General features: G+C 37.5%; 1 protein-coding gene across 2 annotated transcripts in view; it reads left to right on the top strand.

The window, feature by feature from the left end:
* The window catches only part of NTN1 (netrin 1), a 441,808-nt gene that overhangs the window by 247,111 nt on the left and 170,769 nt on the right, over positions 1 to 23,928 (top strand). For both annotated transcript variants that reach the window (XM_012548684.3, XM_031965512.1), the window contains exon 3: positions 19,682 to 19,870. In XM_012548684.3, coding sequence (XP_012404138.1) covers positions 19,682 to 19,870 — 189 coding nt within the window. The remainder of the gene's footprint in view (positions 1 to 19,681; positions 19,871 to 23,928) is intronic.

Raw genomic sequence — 23,928 nt, 5'->3', positions numbered from 1 at the left:
TCTTTTTCTGACTTGTAGAGTATCTTCTTCAGCTAGTTTTCTCTATTATTTATCAAAAAAATGTTAAATAAGACCATTCTTAATATTAATTTCGAGAGTTCTACACTGTTTATCTCTGTCTAGATTCAAAGCACTGTCCATATGTACTTTCTCCTTATCGCCACAATTCTTCTGATTTTAAAATATTATTCTAATACCTTGCAAAGACTTTTGGAAAGTTTAAATAGGTTAATTTTACTAGTTCCTTCTTTACTATATGAGCATTTACCCATTCAAAATAGTTATATAAATATTATTATATTATTAGTAATTATTATGTCTCCCACTGCTTTTTACCCAATCATCCTTTATAGCAATATTTTTTTAAATGAAAGGGAAAAGTAGTTTAAAATTCAGACAGCGTACTTGGTATTTTACTTCCATAGTCCTCCACTTCTACAATGGATATGCACCATACTTTCTCATTTTTTTCAGGGCCAAAGTTGATCATTATAATTACTCATTGTTTGATTTTCATGTAATTGCTCTAGCAAATGTATATATTGTTTTCTGGTTCTGCTTACTTCACCATGGATCAGTTCATATAGGTCTTCTCATGTTTCTTTACTTCATATTCATAATTTCTTAAAGCACGAGAATATTCCATTTTTGTTTACCTCAAATCTCTTTTGGAAGTAGGTGATTTTTAAGCATTTATTAAGTACTATATGCCAGGTGTTGTTCTAAGCACAGGTAATACAAAACCAAGTAAAAAGAAAACAGTTCTTGTCCTCAAGGAGGTGGAGGAAGATATTCACATAAAAGGAAGTTGAAATGGAGTTGGGGGAGAAGATATTTGGGGCATGATAAAAAAGCCCAAAAGAGTGTTGGCTGGTCAGAAATGAAGAGATGGCTGCCCTTTAAATGGAGAGATCCCAGGAGTAGAAGGGACTGACAAAGGATGAATTTTAGGGTTGAAATGATAATCATATTTTGGGAGCTGTGGTGCTGACCCTGGTTTCCCCAATATTATACTTTTGTCTACTTCTATACCGTTGGGTCTAGAGAAATCACATTTTTGACAGTTGCTTTTACCCTCCCTCCTCTTCCAAAACAAAACAGTTCATATTGCAAGAAGAGGCTTTTGGTATTTTTTGTATATTTTAATAATGCTTTTCCCCCATAACTAATGCTTCTTTGTAACTTTCCAAAAATGTTTTCTAGTATCTGTACTAGAAGGGGACAATACTTAAATAAACTAGTTGTTTTGTGTATGATAATCCCTTGAACTTTCTATTAAATTAGCATCAGAAATAATAATTCCTAACCTGTGTTAGTGGAAATACCCGTGCTCAGATTGGTTCCTTACCTTACCTCACCCTTTTTTTCTCCCCAAATATACCTCAAAATAATTCTAATTTGGTTTCTTTGTACGTGACATGGAGAGATTCCTGAGGGTAATATGATGACTTTGGGTGACTTTTACACAGAAAGGTATAAGATCTAGGCATTAAGCGGTTATGCCAAAACAGAGCCTTCCATAGTGGAGTTGTTTTCCCTCACGATTACTGAAGACATCTTAAAAGTTGGGAGTTATAACATATTTCATACAATAAGGAGGAAAAATTTTTCTTCAAGGAACAGTGTTTTCCATTCTCTCACAAGTCTATATAGCCCCAGGCCTGGATTTTGTTTTTATTTTACAGATGGAGAAAGGGAAATGATTAGGGACAAACCAGCCCAGATGGGCAAGAACTCAGGCTTCTTTTGTCATTGACTCGTACCCAGACCGACAAGATCATTTCATTAGGATCAGAAAAAGGCAGGGAATTCATCTCGGAGTAACATTTTTTTCTGTCCTAATATAAATGTCTTCTTTGGAGGTTCTTTAAAGAAAAACCCTTGGGATTTTGGATGCTGACTGAATTCCCAAGCTGTCTATGCCTTTTTCTCTGCCCATCTAAAGGAACTTATTCTTGTGAGGAAGGATCTTAGAAGAAAAGCAGGTGTTTGTTTATAGTTGGTAATAAGGTGTTACCATTAGGAGAATAGTCAAACTAGGTTTTTGATCTGATTCATTTAAAGTTATTCTGTATTATTGTTCTCTAAGAAATGACCAGCAAGATGAATACAGAGAGGATTGGTGAGACTTACAGGAACTGATGCTAAGTGAAATGAGCAGAACCAGGAGATCATTATATATCTCAACAACGATACTGTATGAGGCTGTATTCTGATGGAAGTGGATTTCTTCGACAAAGAGAAGATCTAACTCAGTTTCAATTGATCTAGGATGGACAGAAGCAGCTACACCCAAAGAAAGAACATTGGGAAATGAATGCAAACTGCATTTTTGTTTTTCTTCCCAGGTTATTTTTACCTTCTGAATCCAATTCTTCCTGTGCAACAAGAGAACTGTTCGGTTCTGCACACATATATTGTATCTAGGATATACTGTGACATATTTAACATGTATAGGACTGCTTGCCATCCTATGGGGGAGGGGGTGGAGGAAGGGAGGAGAAAAATCGGAACAGAAGTGAGTACAAGGGATAATGTTGTTAAAAAAAATTACCCAGGCATGGGCTCTGTCAATAAAAAGTTATAAAAAAAAAAATAAAAATAAAGTGATTTTGATGTCACTTGAGCCAGCTCAGTAACTATGATCATGAATCTCAGACTGCCTTTGCTAAGCTCTAAACATAAGTTGAAATAGCTATGTGATTCAATGGATAGATCATTGGGTCCCGATTCAGGAAGACAGGAGTTCAACTATGACTTCAAATACTTATTAGCTGTGTGACCTTAGATAAGTCAACTAACTCTTGTTTGCCTTAACCTATTGGAGAAGGAAATGGCAAACCATTCCAGTATCTTTGCCAAGAAAACTGCATGGACAGTATTTGTATGCTTCGTATGTTCCACGGGGCATGAAGAGTTGAACATGACTTGGGGGAAAAAACCCTCTATGTTGTCATCCCTAAGGAAATTTATAGTATTTAGAGCTTAAAAGGAATACACAAATTATCTTGGCCAATCATTTCCTTTTGCCAGTCAGGAAACTAATACAACGTGCTTTGCAAACTTTTTAAAATGTTATTATTGTCATCAGTTTTGTGTTGTAATTATTATGTCTTATGTTAGTCAGTAGCAAAAAAAGGAGATTTGAATCCAGGTTCTGATTCTAAAGTCAGAAATACGTCTGCTTTGGAGGAATTGAACCATTTATTAAGCACCTAGTATATGTCAAGTAATATGCTTCAGTGCTTTCCAAACATTAGCTCATTTGATCCTCGCAGCAACCTTTTGAGGTAAATCCCTAGTTGAGTGTAGAAAGACAGAAATTAAGTCTGAAGTCAGATTTGAAAGACAACACTGACAAGTAACCAATCAGTACAAAAGAAATCTTGACCACTGAACTGAAATCCAGTATTTTCAAAAACAGATAAATCAAGTCAATGTACAAAGCAGTTGGGTGAACACATATGGTGTCTCTGCTGTGTGAAAAGGAGGGGAGTGTTTTCTTGGGAATTGCATGTTTTCCTGACTTGTGTAAGAGGAACAGAACTGACTACAATAATTAAGCATCACTTCCTACTAGCCTTTACCCCTCCCCCCCACTGTCACTCATAGAGCTGCAATTAGAGAGAGACCTCATCTAAGTTCCAAATAATAGTAATGTGACAGATCATAGCTGGGAAATGACTTTGGGGAGTTGGGAGACAAGCTCAGCTCAGTTGTCTGGCAAATTAGCCCCATGTGTCTGTTTAATGAAGCAGAAAAGGTGTGTGCTCCCCCTAGGAAGTAGGGATATGAAAGAAGTCCCTTGCCTTTTTAAAGCTGCTTCTGGTATAGGGAATTGGGGTGGGGAATGCAGAAAAATAACTTCCCTGAGCTAAGGAGATATAGCTCATATTTTTCTTTGGCTTAGTCCTAGAAGCTGGTTATCATTCCCCTGATTAGCTGATAGAAAAAGTGAATTCAGGAGGTGGTTAGGTATCTTATCTAAGAGAACATTTTAAGAATAAGGAACACTAAAAGTGTCTTGATATCCTTAGGGTACCTTCTTGTCACCAGGTACTCTGAAAACAATCACTTGGACTTTCTTAGGAGGTACTGGGGAGCTATCGAAGATGGAGTAATGAAGCAGAGTCAGAGGAAGATTATCGTGTACATAGAATTGATTAATTCTGACTTGTAAGGCACTATATTCAGCCAGACCTAGTGAAGGAAAAAAATTAAAAATAAATGAAATAGTCCCTGACCTCAAGAAAATTAAGATCTACATAAATAAATTGGAAGAGCATAGGATAGTTTACCTCTCAGACCTGTGGAAGAGGAAGGAATTTATGACCAAAGAAGAACTAGAGATCACTATTGACTACAGAATTGAAAATTTTGACTATATCAAATTGAAAAGTTTTTGTACAAACAAAACTAATGCAGGGAAGATTAGAAGGGAAACAATAAACTGGGGAAACATTTTTACAGTCAAAGATTCTGATAAAGGACTCATTTCCAAAATATATAGAGAATTGACTCTAATTTATAAGAAATCAAGCCATTCTCCAATTGATAAATGGTCAAAGGATATGAACAGACAATTTTCAGATGATGAAATTAAAACTATTACTATTCATATGAAAGAGTGTTCCAAATCACTATTGATCAGAGAAATGCAAATTAAGACAACTCTGAGATACCACTATACACCTGTCAGATTGGCCAGAATGACAGGGAAAGATAATGCAGAATGTTGGAGGGGATGTGGGAAAACAGGGACACTGATACATTGTTGGTGGAATTGTGAATACATCCAGCCATTCAGGAGAGCAATTTGGAACTATGCCCAAAAGTTATCAAACTGTGCATACCCTTTGATCCAGCAGTGTCTCTACTGGGCTTATACCCCAAAGAGATACTAAAAAAGGGAAAGGGACCTGTATGTGCCAAAATGTTTGTGGCAGCCCTGTTTGTAGTGGCCAGAAGCTGGAAAATGAATGGATGCCCATCAATTGGAGAATGGTTGAGTAAATTGTGGTATATGAATATTATCGAATATTATTGTTCTGCAAGAAATGACCAGCAGGACGAATACAGAGAGGATTGGCGAGACTTACATGAACTGATGCTGAGTGAAATGAGCAGAACCAGGAAATCATTATATACCTCAACAGCGATACTGTATGAGGATGTATTCTGATGGAAGTGGATTTCTTCAACAAAGACAAGATCTAACTTAGTTTCAATTGATCAAAGATGGACAGAAGCAGCTACACCCAAAGAAAGAACACTAGGAAATGAATGTAAACTGCTTGCATTTTTGTTCTTCTTCCTAGGTTATTTATACCTTTTAAATCCAATTCTCCCTGAGCAACAAGAAAACTGTTCGGTTCTGCACACATATATTGTATCCAAGATCTACTGTAATCTATTTAACATGTATAGGATTGCTTGCCATCTTTGGGGAGAGGGTGGAGGGAGGGAGGGGAAAAATCGGAACAGAAGTGAGTGCAAGGGATAATGTTGCAAAATATTACCCTGGCATAGGTTCTGTCAATAAAAAGTTATTTAATTAAAAAAAGAAAGAAAGAAAGAAAATTAAGATCTAAATCTAAAGTTGGGATGGAAGGGGGAAATGGACCTGCTATGTACATATATAGACTGGTAAGGGAGAATGAAGAGTCTGGGAATCTTTTATAGTAATTCTGGCTGCTGGATAGTAGACAGAGATAAGAGTAGAATCTGAGAGATGCTACTTGGGAACAAAGAAGAGATGTTTGTCTCCAAATGTTACAATGCAAAAGGCCAAACATCCAGAGGAAGGGAAAAAGGGAATGGAGAGGGGGAGAAGAGGGAGAGGGAAGAAGGAAAAAAGAGAGGGAGAAGGGAGAAAGGGAAGGAGGGAAAAGGGAGAAGGAGAGAGAAGAGAGCAAGTAAGGGGAAGAGAATAAAAGGGAGAAAGCAGGAGAGAAGGAGAGGGAGATGGGGAAAGGGAGAAGGGAGAAGGAGAGAGAGGGGGAGAAAGAGAAGGAGATTTAGGAGAGGGAGGGGGAAAGGGAGAGAGAAGGAGACAAGAAAGAAGAAAAAGAAGGGAGTAGATGACCTTGTTTCAGAAGAGGTATCTCTTAATCATTCTTCATAAGAGAAAAATGGGTATCTTAAGAGTTAGGAGCAGACTATTTCAAACACCTAGAGAGAGCCAGCAGCAAGAAAAAGAGGATTAGGGTGGGGGACAGGATGTTTACAGGAAAAAAAAAGTCAATGGAAAATATGACATGAGAACAGCCAAATTTGGCATTTTGCTGTAGCTTCCCCATAGCCCTGAACCAGCCAGGGACAAAACCAGCTGAAGTACAGAGAGAGGAAAGAAAAAGTTAGAAATGACAATAGATTGTCTCTGTGCCAGTCTTGTGCATGGCCACAGGAATGACTTTTCACCTTGGTAATCTTGGCCTTATGCATCACCACACCAATAGAAATATCCTTTTATTATTCTTTATGTCACCCCCTAGAGCTCTAGTAGGAGTCAGAGTAATCTAATCCAACATTCTCTTTTCTGCCTCAACTTACCCTCCCAAGTTTTGGTTTTCTATCTCAAAAGAGGCAGCATTATCACACCTTAGGGGTATCTCTTCCAGGAACTCTGGTCATCCAAAGTGGAGAGTCTGACCCTGAGGGGGGGAGGGGGGGAAGGGGGTAGAGGAGGGAGTTGGAAGAAAGGGATGAGGAGTTCCTCTAGCTTCTTTTGTCTAATGCCTTGACAAAAGGGGGCTGGTTTTCCAAACAGACACAGGTGTGAAGGAACCTGTTCCTATAGTGTTTGCTTAGCTCTGTTAGGAGTCTCACAAGCACTGTTGACAGAAGGCTATTTTGTGTTCAGCCTTGCCTAAAGCTCCCTAAGCATTCAATAAACATAGACTACAGATCTCCAGAGCACTTATCTTGAATCTAAAGCCAATCCTTAGCTTTAGAAGGGAAACCCCAGCTTCCTTGACTGATGCTTTTGATTTAGTGAAAACCTTTTCAAAAAGAAAAGTTATACATTTTTTTTTCACCTTGATCCATGCATTGATCATTTTATTTTGGATCAACCATCTTATCAAAGATAAAGATTCAGGAAAATGTACTTTTCATTTTATTTCGCTTTTAGGCCTTTATTTTATTTCATTGGAGGTTTCCCCTGGAGATGATTAAAAAGAAGACCACAAGGAGTTAAAAAATAGTAGTAATAGAGTTTTACCCTCTATAAGCATTAATTTGCCTATTGATCTTTATTAATTAAAAATAAGTAAATATACTGTTGGAGGAAGTGAATCAAATCAATTTTAACATTCAATGCAAGTCGATTGAACAAACATTTTTTGTGGACCCAGCTATGTGCTAGGCTAGGCACTTGGGCATACAAAGAAAAAACAGGCAAACAAAAAAAGTCTCTCTCTCTCTTAAGATTTATTCTACTGGTTTATCCAGTAGAATTTACCCTGATAAGTAGAATACAATATAAATTGGGAGAGGGAAGTTGTAAAAGGGACTAACAATGAGGAAATAAAGAAAAAGTCAAGAAAAGAAGTGGATTCTAGGAGAGAAAGGGGAAGAAGCCAGCACATATATAAGCTTTGGAAGACAGCTCATAAAAAGACACTGAGGCAGGAGATGGAAAGCTGAGTTTGAGAACAGCTTAGTTTTATTAGAACCTAAAGACATAAGACATATGACAGAAAACCCCAATTTTTTGAGCAAAGAAAAAGGCAAAGTACTCTGCTGAGAGAGAAGGGTAACTAAACAAGAGAAAAGATTAAGACAAATATCTTTCACATTCATTTCTTTCTTTCCAACACAGTTTGATGGCGAGATTTCCTGGATCAGAATTGACTTTTAATGCCAAGCCAAACTGTTTTTATTTTACCTTGGAGGCAATAGGGAACTTCTAAAGATTCTGGAGCAGGCCAGTGACATGGTCAGGCCTGTACTTTCAGAACATTATATTAGAGATTCTTTGGAGAGGAGAGAGACTAGAACCTAGAAAATTGGCTCTTTTTCTGCTGCTTGTATTCTATCCTTTTTTTTTTGGTCAAGAACTCTTCCTCATCCATAACTGGAAAAAGGTACCTTCCGTTCCCTTTTAAATTTGTTATTGATATGATCTTTTATTTCTGGATCACATATCCATTTAGAAATGTGGTATATGGTAAAAGAATGGTGTCTTATCCTAATTTCTCCCAGCCTGCTTTCCAAATTTCCCCAGAAAATTTTGGTAAGTAGTGAATCCTTACCCCACTACTTGAGGCCTTTGGTATTACATCGCTGTGTTCAATTGCTTGTAGACCTTGTGTAGTTAACCTGCTTCAATGATCAATTTTTATTGTGTGATAAAATTATTTAAATGATGGTTTGTAGCGTGGTTTGATTTATAGTAGTTTGGGGCTCTTTCTCCTCCTCTCTCCCCTTTCCCTCCATTATTTCCTGTGCGATTCTTGACTTTTGTTCTGCCAGATGAATTGCTATAATTTTGCTTAGTTCTATAAAACAAAGCCTTTCTTCACCTGGAAACTGGGGATAATAAGTGCCTTCCTTACAAGAGTTGATGAGTTTGGTAGTTTGGTTGGTATGGCATTGAATCTATAAATTAATGTAGCTAGAAATATCATTTTATTACATTAGCACATGCCAATCACAATCAGTTAATTCCTAGCCAGTTATTTAATCTTAAACAAACAAACAAAAAAATCTTGTTTAAGATTACTTTGTAAAGAGTGTTTTGTGGTCATAATTTTATAATTATTATTTCTGCCTTGGTCACTAGACTCCCAGTTACATTCTTTAATTATCATTTCTCTATCTTTTCCTCCTGGTTTTGTTGAAAATATATGGAAAGATTGCTTTTGTGTGTTCATTTCATATTCTGCTATTCTTTTTAAGTTAATTGATGTTACTCATAATTTTTAGGATTTTCTAAGTAAACCATATATCATCTGAAAAAAAAATAATGATTTTATTTTGTCTTCTGCCTGTACTTATTTGCTAAATTTTCTTTTCTTTTCTTATTGCTATGGCTAGCATTTCCAAAATCAATATTGATAATAATAGTGACAACTGACATAGTGAATAGATTGCTAGACTTGAAGTCAGGAATATTTTAATTCAAATTCCTCCTTCAACATTTATAAGCTCTGTAATCCTGGGCAAATCACTTTATCTCAATTTACTCCTTTGTCAATTGGTGATAATGCCATCTATCTCACAGGATCTTTGTGAGAAATCAAAATAAATGAGATAATATATGTAGAGAATTTGACAAACCTTAAAATAGGAGGGAAATTCTATTTTCTTATCTTACCACTGATCCTATTGGGAAAAGTTGCTACTGATTTTCATTTACAAACGTTTGCTAATGCTTTTTGTTAGATACTATTTACTATAGTAAGGAACAGTCTGATAATGCCTATGTTTCCAAGTATTTTTAACATGAAAGATGATTTTTGTTTTCATTATTAATGTGGTCAATTATGTTTATAGTTTTCCCAATATTGAAGCAACCTTATATTCCTGACATAAATCTCATTTGATCACATTATGTAGTCTTTTTAATATGTTCTTTTAGCACTTTTGCTAATATTTTATTCAGTATTTTTCATTAGCATTAGTCCATATTTTTTCTCTCTGACTGCTCTCTCCCTAGTTTAAGTATTGCAACCATATTGCTTCATAGAAGGAATTTGGTATGGCATTTTCCCCTATATTTGAAAACAATTTATTTAAAATTATAGTTTTTCTTCTTTGAATAATAGAATTTACAACTTGTTCAGATTCTCTTTCTCAGTTTAGTTTATTTAGGTTATCTGCTTCTTGTTCTGTTAATCTGGATATTTTGCTTTTTCGTAAATATTAATCTATTTCATTTAAAATATCTTTTTGCTGTCATGGGCAGCATTTTTCCAATAATTTTCTTTATTTCTTCTTTATAAGTTATTTTTTCACTGTGCATATTAACAATTTAGTTTTCCTCATTTTAATTACATCAGTTAAGGGCTTTAATTGATTTTAATTTTTTTTTCTTACCCCCAAGCCCTAGTTTATTTGAGTAGTTTTCTTGTGGAAAATGGAAATGTGGAGCCAAGCCCTTTCTCTGGATAGTTCTATTTTTTCTGTTATGGCAGGCCAAGATAATGATCTCCCCTCAGATGCTAGATTTCTGGAACTGATTTTGACTTTCAACTTGTAAATTGATTAGAAGGACGATTTTGAGATAAGACAAGATGTGAAACCTAATTGTATTAAGAAGGTGATAGTGCATAAAAGATGGCTTTGAATTTTCGAATTTGGGGGATTGACAAGATGTTGCTCTTGAGAGAAATAGAAAATTAGGAAGAGCAATGGATTTTATGAAAGATATTATTTCTGATTTTGACATGCTGATTTAAGCTGTCCAGTAGTAAATTGGTAATATGTAACTAGAGTTTAAGAGAGAGAGAGAGAATATGAATGGGCTAGAGTTATTAAAATGGGAATCATACTCATAGAGATGATAATAGAAGCTATAAGAGCTCATGAGATCACCAAAACAGACAGTAAAAGAGAGAAGAAAAGAAGGTCGAAGGGCACAGCTTGTAGGACATCCTTAATTTTGGAGTTTTGCCTCTAGCAAAGTCTTTAGACAAATTGGAGACCCAAGATAGAGAAGTATTGCAAAAGCTAAGGAAAGAGAAACTATCCAAGTTGTTATTAGTTTCCAAAGTAGAAAAGAGATCCAAGAAAAATGCCTTCCTCTATCAAAACTAAGATATTATTAACCTTGAAACAAACACTTTAAGTCAAAGGCTTGAAGACAAGTTGCAAACGGTTAGGGAAGTAAGGACCCTAACCCAGAATGCTATGATATGGAGAGAGATTTTAAGGTTTACAAAATTCTTAAAATATATTATTTTATCTTCACAATAACTTGTAAAGTTGGACCCATAAATATCATCTTCATCTTCCACAAGTGCATGCTGAGCATCAGAGAGATTAGGTGACTTGCTCATCATCTCACAATGTTAGAAGAGTGAACCCAAGTATCTTCTGATTCCAAGCTCTTTCCATTACTCTTTCCCTGGGTCTCTAGTCGCCTAAATGAACCCAAAAGATATAAAGAAGTTATAGCTACCCTAAGACCATAAGAGTCCAAGTTGGAATGAACCTCAGAAATCATGTAATCCAACTCTAACTTGAGAGATGAGAAAACTGAGACCTATAGAAGATTATCACTTTGCCTAAAGTCATACAGTAAGTAATGGAACCAGAATTTGGACTCAAGTTCTATGACTTTAGGTGCAGTGATCTTTCCACTTCAACTATAAATTCTACCTGTAGTATCCTTTTCTTTCCTTCCATTTACATCGTCACTATTCTACTTTCAGACTCCATTATTTCTCATGTTGACTATTGTGATAGACGGGTCTCAGGATGAGGTAACAAAAAAGTTTGTTTTCCACAGAGTGCTAGAATTCTGAGAATTAGGATAGCAATCAACAAAGTTGCTTAATAGGTGGATCTAACCAATCAGAAATGGGGCCCTATATTCTTTTCAACTATGCTCTCACCACAGACCCCAGTCTGTCTCAAAGTAGTCAGGGTCAATGACCTAGCAAAGGTAAATTGCATATTAACCAACACACTCTATAGAAGAAGTTTTCTGCCATCTTTGAACAAGGGATGCATGACAAGGGGGATGGGACATATCTAGGAAGGCTTGAAAAAGGCTGAGAAGGAAACATTGCTACTCAGTAGAATATTAGCCAATCAGGAATGACTGGGAGGAGATTGGGTGGCACAGAGGAGGGTTTTGATTAATAGGAGCAAACTCTCACTTCTATACAGCTTGCACCTATTTCCTGCAAGAACATAAGCATTCCTTCACTTATCCCAAAGACTTTTTATTGTTTTGGGAAATCTTGGACCCTTAATCACTTTCATAATAACTACTGCAGTAACCTCCCAATGGGTTTCCCTCTTTACCCCTCCAATTATATTCCAAGTAACTGTGAAAATTATAGTTAAAGCAGAATTTTGAATATTAAACTACTTTGCTCAAAATGCTTCAAAAGTTTGCTATTTCCCCTGCGTTAAAATATAAATTCTTCTGTTTGACATTTGTGAAGCCTTTTTCAACTTTATTCTGTAATGCCGAAGAAACTGAGCAAGACAGAGATTAGAGACCAATTAAATAATTTATTAAATGGAGAGAAATACTGGGACCAATGGATCCATGTTGATCCCAGGGCTAGATGAGACTATCCTCTCAGAGTCTAGCCCCGAGTACCGGGGCAGTGAGCTTTTTATAGAATAACAAGAACAATGACATAATGGAGGTACCTAGGTGGCGATAACCCAATGGAGGGAGGTTACTGATATTCTAATGCCATCTAAAATGGATAAACCTTTATCTCATCAAACATTAAGAAGGAATATCTATAAAACCTTTAACCCATATAAAACCCATTAAGAGGGAAAGGTTATAATCTAAGGCAGAATAACTAAATAGGATCATTAGAGAAATTGGGTCACAACATTAAAAGGGAACTTTGGCATAACAGTTCCAACGTATTTTTCTAGACTAACTTGACTTGTCTCTGTGCTCCAGTCAAAGTGATCTCTTTACTGTTTCTTGTACATTACTGTTTTTCATGCCTGGAATGCTCTCCATACTCTCTTCAACCTCTCAGAATGCTAAACTCCCTTCAGAAGATTGTGTCTACACTAAGCTTTTCCTGAATACCCCGAGTTGTTGTTCTTCCACCTTTCCTAGTTATTAGTATAAACATTTATCCATTCCACAACATGGGGACTAAGGGAATGGGTCCCTGCTATCTGGAAAATTTGCATAAAAATTTTTAATCCTCCCTTTGTACTAGAGAAATCTAAATTTTTTTTTCTTTTTCTTGGAGGTGTATTTTGGTACCTTATTGTAAATTTTGGGTTAAGCATCTGGTCATAAGGCTCTGTGTGATCTGCTGGCTTTCGCAGCTTCCACAAAACTCCCCCAAATTCCCATTTAATTTCTCATGCCAACCCATGAGGTAGACAAATCAAAACCATGATGGGGAAAGGTGGGATATGGAAAGGATAACTGTAGTTCATATTTATTTATAAATAGTTAACTATTTTCCCTCTATTCCAGTAGAAAATAAGCTCTTTGGGGGCAGGAGCTCTTTATCTTTGTACGTCCTCCTGTTCCTGGCACACAATTGGCAGATTTAAATTAGCTGAAGCAACAAGATCCCAGGGCTGAACAAGACTATCGTCTCAAAGAATCCAGCACCGAGTATTAGACAGCAAGATTTTTTTATAGGATAACAAGACATAATGGGGGAGGTACCTGGATGGGGATAACCTAACAGGGGGAGCCACCTATGATGACACAATGGAGGGAGGTACTGGAGAGGTTACTGATATTCTAATGATGTTTAAAATGGATAGACCTTTATCCTGTCAAACATTAAGAAGGAATGATTATAGCCTAAAGATATAAAATCTTTATCTCATCAAGCATTTAAGAGGGAAAGGTCATAACCTCAGGCAGAGTAACTAAATAAGGACAATGGAGAAATTGTCAGGACATTAAAAGGGAATTGTGGCATAACACTCTACCACTACCTCCCTTGGCAACTTCCCTCAGACTATGATGGAATCAGCTCAGGATCTGGATATCATGGACTCCAGGAATTGCAATGTCCCCCAGGCTACCAATTCTGCTGTCAGCTGGTGCTGCAGCCAGGAGAGCTAACCAAATGGAGAACTGGCAGATATGATTGCTAACTCACTCTCACAGGTATTTGGAAGTCCATCAAAAACAGGAGAGATATTTCAAGACTGGAATGGAATTTTCACATTTTTGGACATTTTCGCTTTACAATATCAACATTTTCTACCCAATTCAGATCAGGGTGACTGTTTATTTAGCAGTCTCCAGATCATTCTCCTTCCTTGCTCAAGAAATTTAATATCTGGATCACCATCTCCTCCGGTTCTTTATATTAGGACACTTCAGTGTACATCAACAAATGCACCCTTAAGACTCCTAACCTATAAATCCTTACCTCCTAAAATCTCGTGATCTTTTTCTCCCTTCTTCATTCCATCTTAGCAAAACATGAGGATAGTCATACATTGAATCTTACTGTTACCCATAAATAGCATTTATAGTATAGTATGAATATAATATTTAAAAAATATTATTCATCAATTCCACTTAATCAGAAACTCTGCTTTTCAATTGACAATAACCATTTATCATCTCATCTTTGTCAGCACCTTACACCTTCTAAAGCCAATTATCTGTCTTTCTACCCCCATGTCCCCAACCCCTAATACTATTATCCCTCCTCTGATTCAATTTCTTGGTCCTATAGTTATTCAATTCAACTGTACAGTTCTCTTCATTTGCTTCCCTTGCTTCCTTGGTCAATCATTCCTCGTCTCTTGCCAAATCTCAGCCCTGCATCCCTCTCAACATTTGCCTCCTCCACTCCTACTCACATGTTTTGCTGAATGAAGCTAGAGGAAGTTCTTAATCGAGCTGATTGGATACATTACAAATTCATGTTTTCCAAATTCAGCTGGGCCCTCATGCAATGAGGCAGTCTTTTCTTCCTTCCTAATTGATTCCCAGTCTCACACCCAGCAAAACTTTGTCCAAACCCTCTCTCAAGGATTTCTCCAACCCTTTCTCCTTCCTCTTAGCTGGAGAGCTCTCTTAACTGAGGAAATTGAGGCTATCTGACTGGACATTCTTCTTTTCTCCTCATCTTTATTTCAAAATCCCTTGATATTGTGCCCTACTCCTAACAATGAAGTGGCCCTTTTTTGTCACATTGTGCTTTTGATCCTCTTTCCTCTCAGTTCCCTAGCAGATTTCAAATTTAATCATCCTTCTCTCTCTTTTTGAACTTTAACCTTTTCTTATCAATTGCCTTCAATTGCCTATCAAATCCTATTGCCTTCACACACGCCCAAGTCTTCATTGAATCCTATTATGACCTTATTATCCTAATATGCTTACATATATATATATATATATATATACACCCACATATCCTCCTTTTCTCAACAAAAATCCTAGAAAGGATTATACTCTTCTACTTCGGTAATGCCAAAGAAACTGAGCAAGACAGAGGTTAGAGACCAATTCAATAGTTTATTAAATGGAGAGGGATACTGGGACCAGATGGATCTCCAAGGGCTGGATGAGACTATCATCTCAAAGAATCCAGCCCCCAAGTACTCAGAGGGCAAGCAAGCCTTTTATGGGATAACAAGAACACCGGCACAATTGGGGAGGTACCTGGGTGGGGAAAACCTAATGGGGGAAGGCCCCTAGGATGACACAATGGAAGGAGGTTATTGATATTCTAATGACATCTAAAATGGATAAATCTTTATCCTGTCAAACATTAAGAAGGAATGTCTATAACCTAAGGATATAAAACCTTTATCCAGTCAACCATTTAAGAGGGAATGATTATAGCCTGGGGTTTTGGGGCAGAGCAACCAAGGTAGACCTTTATCTCATCAAACATTAAAAGAGAAAGATCATAATCTGAGGTAGAATAACTAAATAGGACATTTGGAGAAACTAGGTCACGACTTTAAAAGGGAACTTTGGTACAACACTTCCACTTTTCATTCATTCTATAATTCTTTGCAATCTGCTTTGGGACCTCATCACCTAACTGAAACTGCTCTCTCCAAAGTGACCAATTATCTTTTAATTGCCGATTCTTCTATCTTTTTAAAAATTCCTCCTCCTTTTTAACTTATTTACTTCTTTTGATACTGTTGGCCACTCTCTCCTCCTATAGCTTTTGTAATATTACTTTCCCATTTTCCTTCCCTCTGTATAATCACTCTTCTCATTTTCCTTTGCTGGTTCATGATCCATATGTTCCCTAACTGTCAATGTTTCCAAAGCTCTATCCAGGGCCCCCTACTCTTTTCTCTCTAAATTTTCTTTCTTTGACTTTGTCAACTCCCATGGGTTTAATTATCATCTTTGTTCTATGTCCTATGCGCCCCTCCCCCCCCTCCCCCAGGCCTGGGCGGGGCCCTATTGTCTGGGCCCAGATTTCGGCGCGGGGGGGTCAGGGCTCCGGCCTCGCAGGCGGGACCTCCGTTCCTGGTTTGCTGAGCAGGTGAATTTGTCGTTAGACACGCATTTGGCGCTGGCCATGCCCTGCGAGGAAACAGCCGAGTCCCCGATTTTCTTCTCCGCAGGGTGTTTGAGTTTTGGGAGGGGCGAGAGTGGGGGGCTTGTTTTATTTTAGGGTGTATGAATCCAAAACAAAACACATTATCTTTCCTTCAGAGACAAACAAACACCAAAACGAAACCAGATACCCTCCTTCCAAATTTCTCTTTTTCTTTGATGGTATTATCTTTTCCCCAGATCCTTAATCTAATTATTATTCTAAACTCATTCTCCTTTGTCCTACATATTATCTTCACATACCCAATCAAGTGCAAAATCTTGTCATTTATATCTCTAACAACAGCTCTGACATCTGATTGCTTAAACAAATTACTACTTTAATTAACGCCGTTATCACCTCTTCTCTAGATTGTTTCCTTGGCCTCCTAATTGATCTCTATCTTCATTCTCTCTCCAATACAGTTCATTGTCCACACTGCTGCTAAAGTGGTTTTCCTTAAAGGCAAATCTGATCATCTCTCTTCCCTACTTAGTCACCTTTTCACTCTTAGAATAAAATATAAATTCTTCTATTTAGTTTTCAAAGTCTTAATAATTCTATCTTCTCATTTCTTTGTCATGGTATATTACTCTTTCCTGTTCTCCACAATCTAGGCCTCTTTCAGTTTTTCACAGGATACTCCATTTCCCCTCTCTATATCTTTTGTACTTAACTATCCCCATTCCTCAAATGTATTTTCACTTTCTCTTCTGCTCACAGAATACTTCTCTTTCTTCAAGGTACAACACAAGCACCACATGAAGCCTTTCCTGTTCACTCCTCCTTCCCTTCCCTCTCAAGCTATTCTATATTTAACTACTTTGTACATATTTGTATTTTTCCTTTGATGAATGACTGCTTAAGTATCTGTCTTATATCTCTTTCACTATTTCTAAAGAGCATCTCTATGTTGTACTTATTACATAATATTCATATCCCCATCATTATTCCCATCATTACCATCATTATTCATTTTCTTTGGGTGACCTACAAACTTATTCAGAGACTGGGTATTATATGACTTATAGACATTCAGAGTCTTTAGGAGAATATTGACTTTAAAAAGATGGGTTTTTTAAATGAAATTAAATTTTTTTTATGATGAACCTTTTTTTTTTTCCCAGGGTAAAAAAAATATTGCACCATTTTCCAAATGCCATTCAGAGTATTTTCTGTTCCTATTCAGCTGTGGACCCAGATTTCTGTCCACATGCAGATTTTGACCAATATATATATAAATTCTTTCCATTGAACACAATTTCAGTATATGTAAAACAAAGAAGGATTAAACTAGATGATTTTCCTGGGAAATTTAAATCTCAATGAAGACGGCTGTCTATCAAAACTGGATTTATAAGACCAGTGTTCAAATGCTCTGATACTACACAGTTATGTGACTTAATAAACCTCAGTTTTCTTATTTGAAGGAGGTTAGACTTGGCCTGTAAGTCCCCTTCCATCTATAACATGCTGTGATTCTGATTCCTTGTTTCTCTGTGGTCATCTTTATCCATTTTGTTTGGCTTTGCTCAGGGTTTTAGGTGGCAAAATTAGGGCCCTGACCTCCTGGCCATAATAAAGCTGCCTTTTCTGCTTAGTTTGAAATTTGATAATGAAAAAATACCAAATATTTTTCTCTCCAAGTGAAATAGGAGATAAACAGGAAGGAATCAAGGATTAAGGTGTCTCTGGAGGAGACTGGTGACAGGCAGGGAATTGAGTGTCACCTCCATGTGGAGCAGAAAGGTCCAGATGTGGCTTGCCTTACCCAGGGCATTTTTCCATTTGCATAGAGAAAATAAAATAAAGAGCAAAGAAAACAAGCATAAAATACTTTACCATATACCAGGTTATTGCAATTGTCCCTTGAGGTGCCCTTGATACCTTTGAGGAGAGGGGAGAAAGAAGAAGGGGGTGGGGAGGAGAAAGAGCTGACCTTTTGATGTTCTGTTCTTTAGTTGTCTTTTGTGTGACCAGTTATTTTAAAAGACTTCTTTGTTGATCTGAAGTACATATGGCAAAGAAATACCAGCCTCTTCTAGCTTTGGGGCTGGGGAAGTATGAGGTTGGGCTTCCAGGAGAGGGGTCAGGGGACAGGGGACTTGCTTCCTTCACAGAATCTCAGAGCTCAATGGGACCTCAGAGGCCTTTTAGAGCAAATTGTAATGAATAAGAGTCCCTTCTACTTCACACTCAATAGCCTTTGCATGAAAACCTCTAGTAAGTGGAAAACCCTTGTTTCTAAGTGCTACTTAAAAGCTACTAGCCGTACAACATTCACCTTTCTTTGTCTCATCTTTCTTATCAGCCTAAACCTGTTCCAAAGAATGGTTAAGGTCTTATGTATCAAATGAGATCATATTTTTAAAACTCTTATTTACAATGTCTGGCAAAGTGTAAGCACTCGATAAATGCTTGTTCCCTTCCCCTTCCCCCCCTTATGTAGTTGATGGCATAGTAGAAAGAACCCCTGGGGTCAGTAGACTTGGTCACACAATTGCTAGTTTTGTGGCCATGGCTTCTGTTTTCTGACCTCTAAAGTCGAAATAGTAATATTTATACTGAAAGAGCTTGGTTTGGAGTTCAAGAGGACATGGATTCAAATGCTACTTTTGATAAATACTATTTGATCTTGGATAAATCAATTAACCTTTCTGTGTTAATAGGCAATTGACTAAAGCCAAAAACTGAAGAGAAGGTATCCATCAGTATTGATAGAGGAAATTTCCTCACTAGGGACCTCCTAATGAAGGTCATAGGTCTGAAACATGTGTGTGTGTGTAATCTGTATATACACTATCCAAGTATTCATACATATAGAATTATATATGTATACATAATATAATCCTATGCTATACACATATAGATATGCTCCTGCCTCACAATGTTATTGTAGGAAAGTATTTTGTGAACTTTAAAATGCTGTTTAAATATAATCTATCATCACTTCTTGGAGGGATATTTAATATCTCATCATTCTGGATTCAGATCATAAATAATCTTATACTTGTCCATATTATTTCATAAAACTATCCTCTTCAGAAGATTTCTCAGAAGCCTTTCTCTGACTATTTTCACATTTTATGGATTCTAGGACCATAGCAATGTTTAGATTTGCTAATAGTAATGTTAATGTCTTTGTTATTCTTCTCACTTCATAGATATTTAGTAAAATTGGTCTGGGAAAGGCCTGAACAGTTCCATTTCAATGGCACATGTACTGTAAATTTCTCTGGAGAATTTGACTGTCATTTGTTTTCTCTCCAACAACTGGCCAAGGGTCACTGCTTACAATAGAGGCTCAATTAATATTTACTGATGGGGCCAATGTAAGAATGAAGATCTCCTCACAGTAAAAGCTCTGTTCAAATAATAGAGACTAAGGGAAGAAAAGAAACGGAAGGGGTTTATTCCAGTCCCTAAGTTCTCTAAGTTGCCTTCCAAAATAACATTTTCTCTCTCTGCTTCTCCTGAAGCCTGTAATTGCAACCTGCATGCCCGCCGCTGCCGCTTCAACATGGAACTCTACAAGTTATCCGGGCGCAAGAGTGGGGGTGTCTGCCTCAACTGTCGGCACAACACCGCTGGACGCCATTGTCACTACTGCAAGGAAGGCTATTATAGAGATATGAACAAACTGATCACTCACAGAAAGGCTTGCAAAGGTGAGTGGGATAGAAGGTGAGCCTCTGTATATCTTCAGTGATATCTTCTCTGCTCCCCAAGAGGACTGATAAAATTTGAGGAGTCATGGGGCTCTACTCCCTCTTTCTGCATTATTCTTTCCTTCATGTCTTTCATCTCTCTCTCCTCTCTCCTAGTCCCCTTGCTCACTCTTTCCCCTCTTCCTATCCTTCAATCTCCTTTTTCTCCTCCTCCTTGTATCCCCCCTCCCTCTTCTTCCTTCTCTCCCTCCTATTTTCCACTCTGACCTCTCCCTCTTCCTCCTCCTCCTTCCTTCCTCCATCTTTCTCTCCCTCCTCTTTTTCTTGCTTGCTTTTGGACTTAACACTGATTCTTTTGAGCAGTGTGCCAACTTAAGCAGAAGCGAAGAAGGGGAGTAGGAAAAGTCTCAAAGAAGAAGAAAGGTTTAATACATTTTTGTAGGTGTAGCACTCAGATCCCAATCTAAAATCTCACGCTTCTTTCTTCTCCTTTGCACAGGTGTGCCACATACCAGGAGAAAAGGGTCATATTCATCAGGCTTAGTGTCAGAGACAAAGCCAAATACATACAGACATACTTCAGACGTCCCTACATGTGAATACTGTAAAGTGATCCCCAGGTTTAGGGGCAGGGCTATAGAAAGAAGATGTAATCCATCTGAAAATATCTTTGTTTCTAGAGACAAAAAATTAAAAGGAGACAAGAAAATCTATTTTTATTCAGTGAAACAAGCACGAATGGATTAACTTTCTGATGTTTATTTTTTTTCCTCTCTTCAATGAAAATGAAGCAAGAAGGAATGACTCAGAGGATTTGATGAAACTAGCACATGAGGTACAGGGTGGGTTCCTTTTCTATTAACATTTGGAGAAGTCCACAAACCAGATTCTCCTAGTTCTTACTGAAGGAACTGAAGTGTCCCCAAGAAGTCTTATTTGTTTATTTATTCACTTATTTGTTTAAAGAAGATCCATGCAGAGAAACAGCAGGAATCAGAGCCAGGCTTCTGGCTCTAAATACAGGCAGTGGGAGGGACTTTATAAAAAGGATGCCTCACTATTTGGGGAGCCAGGCTGTGGCCTGAGGAGAAAATAGCCACAGACTTTATGGAATCTTAGGGTAATATATAATATCACCAATTTAGACTTGGAAGATTCATCAGAAATTATCTGGTAAAACTCTTGTCATTTCACAGACAAGAAAACTGAGGTCCAAAGAGACTAAGCAACTTACTCATGCTAGTAGAGTGAGAATTTGAATCCAGACCTTTTGACTGCAGACTTTAAGCTTAGCATGCTTTCCATGACACCTGCCTTTTAGGTGAGAAAGGTAAAACTCCTTAAGAGAATATTTAGTCTAACCTCAGGAAGGCCAAGTGCCTTGCCCAAAATCATACAACAAGTCACAATCAAAATTGGAGCCTGACTCCCAGCTCAATGCATTTTCTGTGGCTACCACTGCATACAGTCACATGGAGAATCCACATCCGTGTTAGAACTCACATCCACAGTTAGCACGGAGAAATGTCTGGGTCTTGATCATTGGAGGAATTCTAGCCTGTGACTTTCCTATGTGTAGAATAATCCCTATGGTTCCTGAGCCAAAATTGTTTCCAAACTTGACCCCCTTATGTAGTTATTAGAACCTTTATTTCTCCCAAGTGGCATTTTGAACTAAGAATTTTCTTGTGTGACCTGAATGGAGTCACCAATAAAAGAATGGCTTCCCCTTGCTGAGGAGATCATAATCCAGTTTAGACACATAAGCCAGGCCAAAAGCTCACACACAAGCTCCCACCTGGCCAGAGGAGTCAACCTCCACCCTATCTCCTTTAGCTTCCCCAGTCTTTCCTTCACACAGACTAATGATGCTGAGGACAGCATGTTCTTTGCTGGTTAAATCCCTGGCTTCTCTTAATTCACACTGGCAAAACTGTTGGAATGATAACTTTACTTCCTGAGTTTCTGTAGAGGCACAAAGGGTCATCCTAGCCCATACTTTATGAAGAGGGTAGGTCAGCCACTCTAATGGCCCCAGACAACATATTTCCTGTTGTTTCCTAAGATCCCTTTTATTCTTCAGTTTCCTTTACAAGATTGCTGTGAAATTACACTTTAGTTTCCCAAAGTTCTGGGTAGATTCCCAATGCACTTGAAGGAGGTTTTTAGGAGGGAAGGGAGGAGAAATATGAAAAAGGGGAGCCAAGATGTTAAATGCCTAAGGTACCGTTTAATTTCCAGGTAACTCCCCCTCTGTGTCTCCTTGATCCCTAACCCTTTCTTGACATATCTTTAAATCATGAATGTCTTGGACTTGGACAAGGTGTCTCTTGTTCTTTCACACCAAGTCATGGTTGTGTACCCAATTTTGTGACCACTTCCACTTCCTTTCAGTGCCTTAACAACTTTTAGCTAATTATACCAACTAATTTAGTTCTTAATATGAACACCCTAAATGTTGAAGGGAAGAAATGAGATAACTAGACTTTCCCAAGTGAAGGAATGATCTAGAACAAGCTATTTTATACTTCAGGTATTTCTCTCTTTGTGAATATAAGACTCCACAAAATTAGCAAATCCTCATTAAGTCCTCCCCCCTCCCCAAATTTTTTTTTTCCCTATCAGTCAGCAATGCAAGGATTTCTCAATGATTTATAAAGTAACCTATTAGCATTAATGTTTGTCAGCTGAAGAAGTTGTTGAAAAGCCCTTTTCTAACTTCAGCCAGCTGCTGGCAGCCTGTACCTTCACTCCCTTTTCTGGAGGGCTGTCAGGGAAAGGGAGTATTATCCCCTCAATGCTTTACCTAGATGAAGAAAATGGGATGGACTTTAGAAATGGTAAAGACAGCCTCTTGAGACTGTAATTCATCATCTTTCTAACTTGTTGGCTTTTTGGAGGCAAAAATAAATTCCTTCCTGTTCTCTTTCTCACCCTGTCTTCCTTCCCCTTCACACATTTGTGCCAAAAATAGAACTTGAGATCTCTTCAAATCCCATAAACTTCAGAAATTAGAATTGGAGTGAGGGTTAGGAACAAGGCAGTACCTGTCTCAGGAAGGGCATATATCACATCTCTCCATGTCAGTTTTTGGGTCTAAATCCAAAAGGTAAATTATACATACAGCTTATGAATTTTTACAAGAGGCAGTGTGATAAAGTAGAGCATTGAACTTGGTGTCAGAAAGATCTGGGTTCAAATTGTGACCCAGATTAAATTGCTAGTTTCACTGAGGATTCAGTTTCATTTTTTTTTTTTAATGAGGGGGGTAAGCCATAAACGACTTTCCTGTTCTCAGCAGTAAGATGACCACAACTACTCTGGAGGATTTATAGTGAAAAATCCTATCCAACCCAGAGATGGAACCGATTGTATCTGAATACAGATTGAAGCATTCTTTCTTTCTCTCTCTTTTTCTTTTTAACTTAATTTTTCTTGAGGGTGGGAGATCTCTGTTTTCTTTCACAACTTGTGGAAATGTTTTGCCTAACTTCACATGTGGTTTCCTAATTGTGTGTGGGGATAAGGAAGAGAATCTTGAACTCCAAAAAAAATTTTTTTTAGAAGCATAGTCCTCTTCCTCCTCCTCCTCCTCCTCCTCCTTTCTTTCTTTCTTTTTTTTTTTTTTTTTTTTGTTGTTGTTGAGGCAGTTGGGGTTAAATGACTTGCCCAGGGTCACACAGCTAGGAAGAGTTAAGTATCTGAGACGAGATTTGAAGTCAGGTCCTCCAGAGTTCAGGGCTGGTGCTCTATCCACTGCTCCACTTAGCTGCCCCTCAAACTCAAAAATTTTAAAAACAAATGTAAAAAAAAAAATTGTTTTGAATGTAACTCAGGAAAATATTAAATAAAATTAATTTTTAAAAAAGATTTAAAAAATAATATAAACAAAGAGATTGAACTTAATGGCCTCTAAGGTTCCTTCAACCTCTAAATCTATCGTATTATCATGAAATATACCAGGGAAAAGACTGTATGGGGAATGGGAAGGTGAGGGGAAAGTTTTTTTTGGGAGGGAGCACCTTGTGGTCTCAGATCACAATCTGATGAGAAAAGGC

Source organism: Sarcophilus harrisii, chromosome 4, assembly GCF_902635505.1.
Source record: "Sarcophilus harrisii chromosome 4, mSarHar1.11, whole genome shotgun sequence".
Taxonomy (NCBI): Eukaryota; Metazoa; Chordata; class Mammalia; order Dasyuromorphia; family Dasyuridae; genus Sarcophilus; species Sarcophilus harrisii.
This window is presented reverse-complemented; position numbering and strand designations above follow the sequence as displayed.